At 36.1% G+C, this 16,074-nt stretch overlaps 2 protein-coding genes across 2 annotated transcripts; both read right to left on the reverse strand.

Annotated features, from left to right (window-relative positions):
• Positions 1-486: 486 nt before the first annotated feature.
• LOC120174019 lies at positions 487-2,570 on the reverse strand. Its single transcript, XM_039181012.1, has 4 exons — positions 2,483-2,570; positions 1,918-2,052; positions 1,205-1,392; positions 487-873 (listed from the first exon to the last, which is right to left on the reverse strand). Exons 1-4 carry the CDS (start codon positions 2,494-2,496, stop codon positions 683-685), a joined length of 528 nt encoding a protein of 175 aa, XP_039036943.1. The 5' UTR covers positions 2,497-2,570; the 3' UTR covers positions 487-682.
• An 8,128-nt stretch (positions 2,571-10,698) lies between these two features.
• Positions 10,699-15,587, reverse strand: LOC120174022 (nuclear transport factor 2-like). Its single transcript, XM_039181016.1, has 9 exons — positions 15,343-15,587; positions 15,119-15,253; positions 14,307-14,616; positions 13,588-13,847; positions 12,982-13,171; positions 12,494-12,627; positions 12,347-12,415; positions 11,559-11,637; positions 10,699-11,008 (listed from the first exon to the last, which is right to left on the reverse strand). Exons 1-9 carry the CDS (start codon positions 15,373-15,375, stop codon positions 10,866-10,868), a joined length of 1,353 nt encoding a protein of 450 aa, XP_039036947.1. The 5' UTR covers positions 15,376-15,587; the 3' UTR covers positions 10,699-10,865.
• Between the last annotated feature and the right edge of the window lie 487 nt (positions 15,588-16,074).

Here is a 16,074-nt window from a genome sequence, read left to right on the forward strand (position 1 = left end):
GAAGTACTGTTCCAACATAATCAACCCTGTCGCCATGGATGGATCGAAGGGGTTGAGGTGACCAACCTCTGAAAATTTTAAATTTTCATATAATTTAATTATTTTTTCATCCTTTATTTCCAGCCTCTTTTATTTCCATCATTTATATCAAACAAAGTCTTAAATTTAAGAAAGTAAAATTGAGTTTTGAAATTCATTAGTTCAACTAAGATATGGTTTATTGTTTAAAATGAGTAAAACAAAACTCAATGTGATCATTAGGATAAATAATCAAAAAGCATAAGATCTTAATATAAGCATTGTGGGTTCGATTTTTCATGACAAACAATATTAATTTAAAAAAAAAATCAACATGAAACCTACAATTAGCTGAATAAGTTGATAGGCATTGTACTGGTAACCCTTTATCCTTTAGGAATGGATATTGGATGTATTAACTTGGAACTGCAACATCATCAAACAAATAATCATCTCTTAAAGAATGCTATTTTAATTCTAGCTGCCTCAAAATGCCAAAATCAATTGTCCTATACCATATTTTCATGCCACAAATGATTGCAAAGTTTTCTCGAATTTTATTCTTCTCAGGGACACATAAGATTTCATCTCACCATTACTAACAGGATAAGGGTTGAAATTCCGAGGGAAAGATAAGATCTATCACCTTCATGAGTGTGGATTCTCATTTCTTGTCTTCAATCTCAGATGGTCGAGGCTTGCATTCAGTGCATGCTACGCAAGCTGGAGGGGCGTTTTCAAGGAGACTAATTCGTAATGTTTGTCGCTTCTCTTCATTCCCAGGAATATATAGTAGGGCTTCCATGATTAGGATCTCCCAGTCTCGAGGTAGGAAATAGGTATACCAATCATTATCTGTAAAAGAATCCCATTTCAAAATCATATAAGGTTGAAACCAGTTAATGAATTGTTTGGAATAAGCCAGTTTCACACTGAAATCGGTTAAAAAAAACCCCAGAAAAATGCCAATGCAGCATTTTCGGAATGATGATATAAGCAAAAAGGGCTTAACTCTAGTTCTGTAGTGGATATTACAGTAGATTTGCAAGACAAGATAAGGATACATCAAAGGTGAGTGAGTGATCTCGGGTTATGTTTGTATGGGAATATATTTAATTTGAAAGAGAGAACAAAAGAAAAAAAAAACAGAAGAGTTAAACAATAACATGAAGCGGACGAAACTAACCCTTATTACGAACTGCCTTCAATTGTAATACTCCATTGCCTTGTGGTCCGGATACGGGGAATGTGCAAGATACAGACTTCCTCTTGTGAGCTACAGCAAGAGAAGCATTATACCATGGTCCCTTCTTAATTGGTTCTCCGATAGCATTTATGATTGCTTGATTCTTACTGGCTTTCTCCATTGCCTTCCTAAAAAGTTGTTGGGTCTATTATAAGAATAAGTTGATTATCATCGCAAATGGAAAGCAGAATGGGATGAAAACCCAACATTAGACATCAATATACTGAAACAACAATAACAAGACATGAACGCTCGTAGGATGCTAAGAATGAAAAAAAGGTACTATACTTGGGAATACAACTGTCTATTACTACAATAAAAAGAAAAAAAAAGGAAGAAAGTAGCTATTTCCATTGGAAACCAGAAATTATAACACAATAAAATCTTCCCATTAGCTCGATTTCCTTCAAACAATATTTTTATGTCCATTGTGCATAAGGAGATTGTACAACAACAATAGAAGTAACAAAGTTAAAAAATTCTAATGTTTCAAAGATGCTGCGTTCTGCAAAACAACGTAATATAATTACATGAAGGTATCTCTATCTAAGGCATAAAGATTAACACCTCAGTTCAAGACAGATTGAACATATGAGCATGAATCGGATTTGAAAATTAGAGCTCAACAGCAGAACATAATGCATGGGTCGTACCTGCTACAGCCATGGTAGATGGCAAGGTCATCAAGAGCACTCAATGCGACACCGCCAGTTACAGTAATCAAGACAAAGGAAACTGTTTTTCGAGCAAACAACTTGTTCTTTTCATCATTCACAGAGTTTCCATTGCTGCATAATTCGATCATATAAGTACAAATATGGTGAAGCTTAGCTGGAGGAGCCTAAAACACGACATAACAACAATTACACCTACATGAACAAAACATTCTACTTGTATGTTAATCAAACTGAACATTGAACTTCTAATCTTCTGTCGGGGATTTGACACAGCCAAAAAACCAACTTGGGTAGGATTTTATGAACAAATCCAAAGTATGAATACACTTTAGGTCCCTTATTTTTCTTGTTTTGGGTATCAACCCAGTTTCAGTATGTAAAGAAAATCGATGGGTTCTTGACATAAATGGCTGATTCGATCCCATAAAACAAAATGCTAAAATCCCGAAACTGGAAAATAAAAAAAGAGGAAGAAAAATGAGAGGAGAAGTTGTAACTGGAAAGCTTAGAAGATGGAGAATTCTTGAAGAAAGAAACCAACCTTTTCGCTAACATATCCCTCTCTTGTGTATCCTGCCCAAAGGCTATTAGCAAACCCTTCTTCCTAGTTCAAAGTTTTTTTTCTTTTTCCTCCCTTTTCGCGTGTTGATATCCATAAGAACCTTGAGGAAATATTTGCTTTGATCAATGGGCTTATGAAGTTCTTGAGGCCCAATAGTGGTTTACTTTTTCATATCCATTCCACAGTAGTAGAAAAATGAAGAGGCATTACGAAAAGAACAAAAAGTTGGAGCTATGCTTATCTTGTGAGCTTAGCGAATTTAATTCAATTAAAATTTGATTATACCTTAACGAGTTAATTTAAATAAGATTTAATTCGGCTCGATAAATTTACTCACCGTTTGTTAACTTTTAATCTATGGCGGGTGGAACATTATTTTGTCAGTTTCCGTCAAATTGAGCGTTTTTCCCGATATATCACTTTTTCCATTTAATTTTTCCTGTCAGACACCCTTCAGACTATTTTTTTTGATTTAACACTCTTTGCAGTAAGGCACGCCCCCTGCAGCGCGCTTTGCGCTGATCTGGTGTCACGCGGGGTAAGGCGCGCCCCCTGAAGCGCGCCTTATGCTGATTGGGATACACGTGTGTAAAGCGCGGTCCCTGGGGCGCGCCTTACGCCACGTAAGGCAATAGCGCGGGATAGGGGTCGCGCCTTACCTTTAATTCAATTATATATAGTACGAGGCAGGGGCCGCGCCTTAGCAACTTTTCTCGGCTATAAATACCCTTCTCCCCCCCCCCCGGTAAACTCCTCACATCTCCTCACATCTCCTCACATCTCCCCTCTCAACTTATAAATTAATACAATAATTATGTCAACGAGTCAATAATGTCGGCAATCTTCTCATATTTGATTCAGAAGTTCGTGCGATTTTTCGTTATAAGGTAATTTTGTTATAAATATTTTTTATTATACTTATTGTTTATTATGATTATTTGAAAAAATATTATACTAATTGTTTTCAATTAATTTTTGTGTTTGTAAAATTGGAAAACGGGAGCATACGTCGAAATAGTTTTGCGGTGCAGATAATAAAATAAAATTATATTATTTAAATTATTTACGTTTATGTGTAAAAAATTTATTGTGTAAAAAATTTATTGTGTTATATTTTCGTTCATATATTATTTATTTAATCAGATTTGTTTCAGTTGTTTTTTTACAGATATAATATTGTCGCACTTTTAAACTCAAATAATGACGCGACTTTCAGCTATTGTTTATTATGATGGTGAAATTCGAGAAGATGAAACCGGTGTTGTTTTCGTATCAAATGAACGTGTTAAAATATCATTCAAGAGAAACATAACTCTTGAGGAGCTGATAACGAAGATTTCGAGGAAGATTCATGTTGGAAGTAGAAGAAGAATGTCGACATTGCAATACATATTTCCAAAATCATTGTTGCCATTAACTTATACATCGTTCAAACTTTCGAACAATGATGATGTTGAAGTGATGGTTGAATCTTAAAGTAATTATTTAGACGCGTGATATTGAGATGTATGCCAATTTTGTTAAAGTGTGTGCTGCTCGGGTCAGTCATTAACCTCCCACTATGGGCTGGCTAAACAAGTTGACAGCCCGACGACAGTAATATATAATGATTTTAATGCCATAATAGGGAGACATTCATTCGCAACTTCTTACGATATGTACCGAGGTGGGTCAACGAACAATCTGTACGGCAACATCGCCTGCAGTTCAAGAGGAAGGCATTCATCTACAAATCCCTTTGACCTTAATATGGAGATACCATCGACACAACAATCTGTGCACTATCCATTTGACACGATGACTTCAAGCTCCAGAGGGAGGCATTCGACTGCGAGCTTTTTCGATCTCAATGTCGATATGCCTTCCAGTTCAAGGGGAAGGCGTGCAAGTAGTAGGTTCTTCGACCTAAATATGGAGAGCATGAAGGAACCATCATTTCCACCAGAAGAACGCTTCGTGAGCCTGGTGCGGATGGTGCTGAGACTGGACTATTCATTCACCCATAATCACCGCAATTCAACTCTGATGATGATGATGTAGATGAAGTTCCAGGAAATATGGCACAAACTGACCCTCCTGGACACATGTATGAAGTTGATTATGGTGTAATGTACGGACCAGAATTTGCATATATGCCTCATCTCGGTGACTATGGATATTACTCATCAATAAATAATGGTGAGTTATCTTTAGGCATGGAGTTTTCAAGCAAAGAAGAAGTGATGATGGCTATCAAAAATTACAATATCCGTAATTCTGTTCAGTCCAGAGTCGAACGTTCCACGACCAAAAAATATGTATGCTACTGTGCTCGACACGAAAACGGATGCAATTGGATGGTTCGCGTATCGAAGAGGAAGAGGAAAAACCAATATGAACTACAGTATACAACGGTCCTCACACATGTGCTGGAGGGGTCAACCAAGATCATCAACTTGGACTCTGAAGTGATTGCCAAGCCATCATGCCATGGTAAAAGCAAGCTCTCATATAGCTGTTGCAGTGTTGATTTCAGCTATACAATCGCAGTATGGGTACACTGTCTCCTATAAAAAAGCTTGGTTGGCAAAAACAATGCTATTGTCAAACTTCATGGCGAATGGTGTGCTGGAGGGGTCAACCAAGATCATCCCAACTTGGACTCTGAAGTGATATGCCAAGCCATCATGCCCATGGTAAAAGCAAGCTCTCATATAGCTGTTGCAGTGTTGATTTCAGCTATACAATCGCAGTATGGGTACACTGTCTCCTATAAAAAAGCTTGGTTGGCAAAACAAAATGCTATTGTCAAACTTCATGGCGAATGGGATGCATCTTACAACGAACTTACAGGTTGGTTTAGGCTGGTGCGGACGTTGAATCCTAGGATAATTGTGGACTTCAAAACCTTGTACGCATTGTATGGAAATACAAGCAAGTTTTATTATTGGCAGTTGTCTAAGACGACAATCGCAACATTCTTCCATTTGCTTTTGCTCTTGTCGAAGGAGAAGATACAGATTCTTGGGCTTTTTTCCTCCAAAACTTACGTGAACATGTTATCACGAGGGAAAAAAACTGTGTCATTTCAGATCGTGGAGCTGGGATCAAAGTAGTAATGGAGTCTTTGGGTCCAATGTGGCAACCACCCTTTGTCCAACATAGGTATTGTCTCCGACACATTGCTGCGAACTACCATAAAAGGTACAAGAAGAATGATGAGCGTCAATTAATTGTGCGCATGGGTAAGTGAAACTGATGTAGTTTTTTTTCGATCATTTTAATTTTGCAAAGAAAGCAAGTTAGTAAGTTATACATTTTTTGATCAGGTTACGAACTACTTCCTCGAACGTTTAAATCAATGCTTCAAGATTTGTGGGCGAAAAACGAGGAAGGATACGATTACATCAGCCTCATCGATAAAGAAATATAGATGAACACATATGATGGTGGATATCGATATGGACACATGACGACTAACTTGGCTGAGGCAATCAATTCAACCTTAAAAGGGTGTACGTCATTTACTTGTAGCGGCTTTGGTAAAAACTATATATTTTCATTTGGGGGCGCTTTTTGCAAAGATGGGGGGACAAGCTCAAACATGGATGCAAGACGGTCATGTCTATCACCCTAGATTAGTTGCAGATCTACAGAAAAAAATGATGCATCAAATGGAATGTCTGTATTTGACTTCTCTAGAAGGCATGAAATGTTTCATGTCACAGAGTTGTTGCGGCCTCTTCAAGGGATTGAAGCTGTGTCATTAAGAGTAAATCTACGGGACAGAACGTGCGACTGTAGGTTTTTTCAAGCTTTGAAGTATCCATACTCTCATGTGATAGCAGCTTGCTCGCATATGCGTCAAGACTATAACCGTTTTGTGAATCCCGTATACCTACTATCTGAAGTTTATAAGGTATACGAATTTGAGTTCCCCCCATAGGTAATGACAAAGACCTTGATGAGGTTCAGGATTGGCTTCCGATTGTACCAAATCTGAGTTTATTGAGGGAGCGTGGTCATCCAAAATCCAATCGAATTCATTGCGATATGGATATTCGAGAAAGATCTAGACAAGACAGAAGATGTGGGCATTGTAGAAACCCAGGACACACTAGAAAAACATGCCCACTTCTATTGTCATCAAGTAACAATTGATGAGGACGTGATGTAGTTGTTTATCAAATAATAATTCTTGTACTTTAATTTGCATTTACTTAAAGTTAATGTCATTCGATAACCGCTGATGAACAGTAAAAAACGATACAAGAAAATGAAATTGAACGTTGGCGTTATATGTGATTATAATAAAAGATATAATAAGTGACAAACTGAAGAAAGTTTGAGAACACAATTATTAAATTTTATCAAACTAATAATAATTTGGTATTTGAACATAATTTTAAATACAACAAACTTAAAAAAAATATTAAATGGTAAATGATAACCAAATAACAATGACTGATTTTAAATGGTAATAAACAAAATTAACCAAAATACATTAACAAAACTATATAACAAATTTAACAAAATAAATTAAAATAAATCCAACAACATTAACAAAAAAAAATAAGTATTAAATGATAAATAATTAAAAAATTACAATAAAAAAGTCCATTAAACAACTAAATACAAATATAATAAAAAAACAAAATTTATCGATGCATGCGACGCGAATGTGTTTCGCAAGACGGTGGCTGTCGGTCTCGAGGAGGATTTCTTCGTATCACCGGTTGTGACTCCTCGTTGTCATCATCATCATCATCGTCGTTGTCTTTGTTGCCGTCGTCGTCCTGAGTAGCTACATTTTGTTGAGGAGGAGCAGATGACGATGAAGCACTTCCATAGAATAAGGACCCTGGAGATGTATGACTGACTATCCCACCAGCCTGCGAAAACTGGGAAAACTCATAAAACCCAGACATCGCCAAGTGTGAAAACTATACAGGAGGTGTCTGAGCTGCGGTCATAGGTGATGAGGCTACACCTGCCAAATATCCAGCATATGAACCCCAAGTAGGATCTGCAAACATAGACCCATAATATCCTCCAAGAGGGGTCATATAACTCTGTGACGGTGGCGGCGGCGGGGTCATAAAATCAGGTGACGGTGGTGGCATCGGGTAAGGGAATGGCGGTGGCGGCATCATATATAGTTGCGGTATGTAAGTCGCTGGAGACGGTGGCTGCTGTGAAAGTCCTGCTGGTGCAGCTGAGGACGAACCGGAAGTACCTGCTCTTCGTCCACGAGTCGGGGGACGATGGTGCTATGTAGGTGAACGTCTCTGTCAACGTCACTGAAAGGTCCGCCCTCGTGCATCCTCGGGAAGAAGAAAAGGTTTTCCCGTTACTGTTGAACCAGTCATAATAACCGTCAGCAACCATCAAGAGGTCATCAAAAATGGGCTCTCTACGGGAAAGGCGCCGATGTCGATCCTCCCACAACACGACCCACTCATGATGTCTCACCAACCAATCTGTATCTGTCTTGCCGCGTCGATCTGTGATATGCAACTAGTCCATATTGTGAGGTGCTTCCGGAATTGGTTGAAAATAACCAAATTGCTGGAGCACACGATCAGTGGAGTGCCACTCGACGATCACATAACAGATCAAAGGGACCAACGTATCCAAACATCTGATGGGCCCCTCAACTCAGGTAGGATCACCATCCTCACATTATCATTAGAATATGACCCCCATTCAAACTAAAACAAATATATATAATTTTTATCAAAATAATAATCTAATTATATAACTATAATCTAAAATCGATTTTTAAACATTAAAATGCATACCTGTGTGCCAGCCTTCTGATCGATTAACACTCTAATTTTTTTCTAAATCATCAGGTAGCTCCTAATGATTTTTCCTATCAGTAGACCACCTATTCAAGGAAAAAAATTATTTTACACTGTATAAAATGATAATATACGAAATCAGTTTTATAATTACCTCAATAGTAGTGAAAATACGAATGGGTTCTTGACAACGGGACATAAAAAGGGCAATCGATACCATGCCCAAGACTGCAGCAGCAGGAGACATCCGCCAATAGCATTTTTTCTATAGTCAGTCGCTCGACACATCTCCCTATATAGGAAAGCCAAAATTGTCAAGCCCCAACTGAGTGATCCGGCCAGATGAAAGTCGCCAAGATGTTGCAACCACATACAGTGAACTTGGTTGCGCGATTTGTCTGGCATCAGCAACCCTCCTATCAGTTGCAGTATGCATGCCCGTGCATACATTTTAACTTCATCATCAGAGACGTCTACGCTCAACTCCCGAAAATTGACATCTAACGAATTTAACGGTATCCGACCACCGTTAAAATTTTCTAGAACACGTCCTAGACTAACCCGATATAAAGTAGTCCAAGAACCGGATATCCCTGATATCACACCTCCATCCATCGGAAGCCCCAGATGCATAGAATCATCCTCAAGTGTAATCGTGCACTCTCCGCACGGAAGATGTAATGTGTGGGTCTCCGGCCTCCACCGCTTCACTAAGGCAGCAATAAGGTCTGGTTCTATCTTACAGTGACCATCATATCTACCTATGTGACCGAATCCAGCCTCTACTAAATACGGCATGACACGGCCATGTATCACTAACTTAAGGTTCCTAATAAAATGATCTAATATACGGTCTCTCTCCTAAAATATAAATAATTACATAAATTAATTTTTAAACTAATAATCATGCGTTAAATAAATAAATTATTACTAATAATTTAAATTAAATTAAAACGTTAAAATGTTACCGTATCAACAAAATGTCGAGATATATGATTTCCATCCAAACGAAGCAGACCACCTTCCATTTTATATCTATAAAAAAAATTAATTAAATACAATATTAAATAATTTAAATACTTAAATAATTTAAATATAAAATATAATAAAATATATCTTAAACAGAAAATATATAAGTATTTGAGAGATGTTGAGAGAATTTGAGAGAAGTTGAGAGGATTTTGTGTGATGAAAGTGATTGAGGATGGGATTATTTATAGGGAGGGATAGCGGTGTGAATGGTCGGGGCAGGTACGTAATTAAAACTCTACGACGCGTCTTTCTGACGCGTGTCAGATTTATAGGTAAGACGCGGCCCCTGCACCGCACTTTACACACGTGTATCCCAGTCAGTATAAGATGCGCTTCAGGGGATGTGTCTTACCCCACGTGATGTCAGATCAACATAAAACGCGCTGTAAGGGCACGTCTTACTGCAAAAGGTGTTAAATCAAAAAAAATAATCTGAAAGATATTTGACAGAAAAAATTAAATAAAAACTGTGATATATCAGAAAAACGCCGTCAAATTAAGTGCCTGCGATGGCGGGTCCACCCAAAACTGGTCATTGTGTTCTCTTACCTAAAATCCTCAACACATATACTTATTTCCTTCGATCACATTCCAACTAAAATAAACTTCATATATTTCAAAGTTCATCACCTGACCTAAACATGTCGCACATTTACCAAGAATTTCCTTTAGATTCCCAGCTCCTCTAACTACTGCCTCCTCGAAATACGGTTACCATATGCAAATAACAAATGGGTAACTGATGGAACACCTCGCATAATTCTCGCACCTTGTAAGCGACCTTCGGGGCTCGATGTTCTTAAGTGATGATAAAACCTCACTCCATATTAAGAAAGGTTTAAATACACAACTGCCCCCTAAACTATACACCAAGTTATTCCGTAGACATTTTACGAGATATTTTCCTTGAGAATTAATTTTTTAACAGAAAAAAATTAATTTAAAAATATAAATAGTTAAATCATATTTTAACTTTTAACAGTTAAAGAGCTCAATAAAATAACTATAATCGAAGAATTATTTTATAACTTTTAACAATCAAATAATTATTTTATAATTTTTAATAATTAGAGAACTCAACAAAACATCTTATAATCGAGTGATCATTTGTATACTTTACCCAATTTTGAACAAAATTGACTTTTACTTATGAAATAAGTATTATAATATATATTTATGACTACAATATTTTATATCATGAATATGAATATTTATAATGTTAAACAATACCTTTTTTTCATAAATAAAAAATATATAAATGCAATAAACTACTTTAAATTGATTGTTATAATATTGGAGTGCCCAACTAGTTGGTCATAGAACAGCACAAAACATAAAAATGATGTTCCACTTGAACTGCATAATAAAAAGCACTCGATAGGATAAAAACGCGCACCTCATCAGAGGTTTATATATCCCCCCAACACTTGTTTTATGAGAAATAACAAAAACTACAAAGCAGCATATTGATGGGAAATGTTCGATTAGATATTCATGCAACAAGTTGAAAACTTCATTCATATACTCAGTTCCCCCAAGATGCCATCTTATCTAGAGCCTCGCTGACTGAAACCATTACCTCTTGATCTGTAGTCGCCGAATTCTTGGTCGTTTCCCTTACCCAAACTACGAGAACCAAACCGACCTCTCAAGGCCTCTGGTGCATAACTGACCCTGCCTCTTCCCCTTCCTGATCATTTTGAATGGCAGAATCATGTTAACAAAGCAATTGCACTTCGATAATGAGAAACTAGACTACGATTTGTAACCCACGAATGCAAATCAATTACAACAAATGCATGTTTAAGAAATACAAGAAGAATAGTTTCTTTTTTCTTTTTGGTTTTTTGGCATAAGAACGTAGAAAAGCAATCCTACCATGTAACAGACGCTATAGAATCATATTCTTCATGTTCATCAAGATTGTCAATTTTTTTATAATGAAGTTGCCAAAATCAGAGAGTTTATATGTAGTTTGTTTACCACCTAACAATCAACCTAGAGGATTATCATAAATTTGCAAAACTTTAGTGAAGCAGCCTGTAAATCTAGGCAAAAGAATTTAGTGAATCAAAAATTTTGTGAAGAGTGCCTTTTCTTTGGATAAGTAAGAAGAATGCTTTTGTGGATGTTACGAAGATACTCAAAAGCAACAACATGAAAAAGCATTTTACTGAAAATATACTACTACAAGAAAATTCTGGAGTGCATAAAAGAGGAGTGTGCAGTAGGGAGCATACTTCCTCCACGTGAACTGCTGCTATTTGGTCTGCGCTCCTCAATGTAAACTTGCCTTCCCCCCAATTGTATAGGAGATGCCTATAGAAGGAACAAAACTTGGTCAGTATTAATATAAAATATCAAGTACAGAAGTCAAAGGTAAAACCATAAAGGCTTCAGGATGGCGACGACTACGAATATACAAATTAGCTACAGAAGTAGATCATGTTATTTCATGGAACCACCTGAAGCAGCTATTCTAGTATATCCATGTATATCTAGGGTCCTTCATACAATAAGAAACTAAAAGTTTTTAACTGTTGAGGGTACTATAAGTCAGTTTTGATTTAAAAGTAAAGCAGATCTGGTTTATTTCCTTCACCCTCCTGTCTCAAAATCCACTTATTTTTTCTTGTATTTACTCAAGAAGCTCTTTCATGGCTGTGCTAGCCATCTCCATCTTATCCGTCATAAGCAACAGCATAAAAGCATCACAAAGGCACATGGATGCAGCTTAAATTTGATCCAACAATATGAACAACCATTAAAAATAAAACTAAAATATAATTACAATGGAACAATGTTAAAAGAGTGTTCAAAGCTCCTTTTACAGTGAACTCAATCTTGTAGACAAAAATAAGCCAAAGTAGTTACAAACATACAATGAATAATTCAAAGAGGAGATCAGCAAGTGAGAAACTATTCAGCTTTTGAAATTCTAAAAGAAATACTGAAAGTAACTAAGCTACTAGCTGCAATTCAACATATTCTCTTGGGAGAAGGCCCAAACAACAACTAAAATTCATACCTTGATTGCATTTGGAACAGCAGAAATGTCTTCAAACTCGACAAAAGCATAGCAGACACCAACAACATCCTGCATGCATCTAACACAAATTTAGTTTGTTTGAAGATATATACAAAAGATATCGAGAAGAGAAGAAAAAGAAATCACCTTGCGGTTCCGGATAAAGACACCATCAGGCTTGATTCTGCCAAAATTCTTGAACTCCTGCTCAATTTCAGTAACAGTAACAGTAGAGGGCAAGTTTCTCACATAGACAGATTTGTATTCACCAATATATTCACCTGAAAGGATGAAGATCTATAATCACATTGCAACGCCTGATCCAAGAACTATAAATATTTCGACCAGTAAATATTGTCTCGACTCTAAGCATAGAAGGTAATTCAGAAATGGAATGATAAAATATCCAGCCTCTAAAACAGTAATTTCTCAACTGTAGAAACAAAATCCTAATGCTCAGAGGGTCAAATAAAATGCCTGGATGTCCATTTAAAATTTTTCCTTTCCCAGTAACCAATACAGAGGCAAAATAAGGGAAATTGATGAAGAGGCAAAGCAAACTATCAAATGGAAACTATATTACTGTAAGTCCTAATATAAACAAAACATACAAAAGTAGATAGAGCTAGACTAACCTTCTTCATAGACCAAACCCTCCTCCACTCCTTTCTCTGCTGTAGATTCAGGCACATCTGACCAAGCAAGATGTGACTGTCGACTAGCAGGTTCTGGAATATGATCCCAATCTGAAGTAGTCTGGGGAATCTTATTATAAAATGGTTGAGGTTGAACAGATGAAACCGACTGCTCCTTTGGAACACCCAACTAGACCATGTTAACACCAAATAAGGTCAATTAACGAATCATAAATTCTTGAATTTCAAAAAATTAAACACCATTGATCTGCAGTCCGAATACTAAATAGAAAAAATTATAGTTCAAAGGAGAGGCCGGACCGGATCATTCTCGACTCTCATTTGGTAATCAACTGCATGTTTACTATTTACATGCAAGGACATGAGGTAATGTAAGACGATGTTGTATGCCACACAATCGAGTAGAATTCAAAGGATATTTGGTTAAATTATGGATAAATAAAATACAGACTCGTATAGATAAAATGCTAGTTCAACATGTCAAAAATAGGCAATGAGTGAGACACCCTCAATAAGCAAGTCATAAACATACAGGCTCACATAAAAATGTAGTGCTTGCATAATAAGAAACAGGGGAGTACTTACAATAGAGGCATATGTTCTTCTTGGAGCCTCCCCAACAGGTTCCTCCGAAGGCATAGCTGGGGTCTCTTGCACAGTGATCACTGCCGCAATGTGATGGTTACTGGGAGTTTCCTCTGCAAGAGCTTCCTCCACCACAACTTCAGCTTCAAAATCTTCTTCTTGTGGTTGCTCAGGGGGACTGTATTTGTCCACTGGATCGTCATCTATATGAACAGAGTTGACATATTCCCTAGCCTCTTCCTCCAAAATGTAGTCAGAAACTGTTAAATCCAACATGTTAGGCCAGATAAAAAGTAAAACAAAATCTCTACCATAAGAATAGTACATAACAAAAACCAGTGAAAAGAAGAATTATTTACCAAAGATTAACTTGTTACTTTTAAGTACAGATTTAAATGTGGAAATTTACTAACTAGAAAAGAGAAACTACAATAAGGTTTTGGCTTCAATGCCTCGGGTAGTAAGACTATAAGCTGGCAACTTAACTTTAAGGTCATAAGAAGAAACAAAGATCTAATCACCCTTCAATCTTCGTGAAAGATACAGATACTGTCATTTAATAAAAAGATAATTAATTGATTCTACCATCAGTGTTAGAAACATCAAGCTAGTTAGAACATATACACCCACAATTTTGAATGTTGATATCAAGTCCAAAACATACTATAGCTTGAAATATAATTTCAGATTAAAATGAGATAAAAGCTTGCACATAGTACATGCTGGCTCTGCAACAGCGCTTGACAGATTTAGTTGAGCATCTAGTTTGTTTTGTTGTAATGTGGAAGCTGGAAGTTGTGAAGTCATTTCATCATCAATAAACTGTAAGATATCATTGAGAACAAAGTAACCCTTCTCTTGCGGGGCGAGGAAGAAGGTTTGCACAAATTTTCTTCTACCATTAAAATCCTTGATTTTAACATAACCGGAAACCATCACCAGAACACCTCCATTCCAAGAATCAAGAGAATTAATTGTCTTGATCTCAATGGCAGTAAAAGTTAGTGACATGACCAAGGTGTGAATTTCCTGCAGAGAGAAATGAAAGAGAGAAAAATAAATTACAAAATAACCCATTATGATGTAAAATATAAGGAAGTTTATTCCTGATAAAGGAAGCTTGAGTAATCTTTGATAATTATTGTAGAGACCAATATTCACAACTCAAATTGGCACAAGAAATTGCAAATTGCAACAGCAGTTAACAGCAAAGTTTGGATTGTAACATACAAATGATCAAGAGATCCATTTTTCTTACAAAGAAAAGTGGCAGCTAAAAAAATGGTATTCAAAAGAACAAAATTTCAATCAATCTGTCCCAAACTTGGCTTATCCTAGGCCAAATCAAATATATTTGTGTGCTTTAAAAATATATGGGCTAAAAATATGCTGTAACTGTTACATGGAGATTTACTTGAAAACGCATACAAATAAAAGCATTTAAAGAAATGGATATAATTAAGAACAAGACCATAGTGGTGATGCTAAGGCAAACTTACTAGAAGTAAATTATGAAGAAAATAAAAGTTACCAGCATGGAAGAAGCAGATTCTGAGGAATCTCCGTCAACCCGAACCACGGTGCTGTCATCTGAGTAAAACTGGTGAACTAGATCAGGTTGCTGTTGAAGTAGCTGATAGTACCGTCCAACGAAGTATGAACCAACCTGAAATTATAAAACAAAAAACACACTTATTTATAAAAAGGAAAAAAAAACATACATAGACAAATATAAAGATTAAAAAGAAAAATCACCTGAAGGGGTCCAGGGTGGGAAGAGACGGCCATTGTGACGAGTTAGTCGGTTAGAAGCCGCTAAACAAAAGCATGCAACGAAAGAGGAACTAGATCACCCCAAAGAAAGGAAAAACGAATTGCAGTAGCTGAAACCCTAGTTTATTTACTAATTTATTTGGAAAGACATGGAGTCAATGCCGATTTGTTTTTGTTTATTTGGGTATCAACAGACAGACAAAAGCAGCAGCTGGATGAAGGTTTAATTAAATGTACACCAACTCATTCTTTTAACTTTTACCAAATATTATCACATAATTATTTATGTGATTTTATTATAATCATTTATAGTTAAAAATAATTAGTATAATTATATGAATTTCTCAATCGTCGTTAATCAATAATAACTACATTAGTCATACTATTTATTTTTAACGATAACTGATTATATTTAAATTATTTATGTAATTATATATTTTTTTAAAAACATATGTGATTATATTATCAAAATTAAACGTGTAATAATTATATTAATATTAATCTTATAATTAAGTGGTCATTTAAAGATAAACTAAACTTTTTATTTAATTGTATTCTAGAAACTGAGAGAGAGTATGTGTTAATAAAATTCTTATTTTTTTTGTTTATTTATCTATTTAATTATTTATTCTCGAAGAATATTAACGCATTATATGGACATTGCAACCGTCCATTTTAACAGAGCCCTTATATCCTTCCTCACTGACGTCGATT

Source organism: Hibiscus syriacus, unplaced genomic scaffold (assembly GCF_006381635.1).
Source record: "Hibiscus syriacus cultivar Baekdansim isolate YM2019G1 unplaced genomic scaffold, ASM638163v2 tig00111996_pilon, whole genome shotgun sequence".
In the NCBI taxonomy this organism is placed as follows: domain Eukaryota; kingdom Viridiplantae; phylum Streptophyta; class Magnoliopsida; order Malvales; family Malvaceae; genus Hibiscus; species Hibiscus syriacus.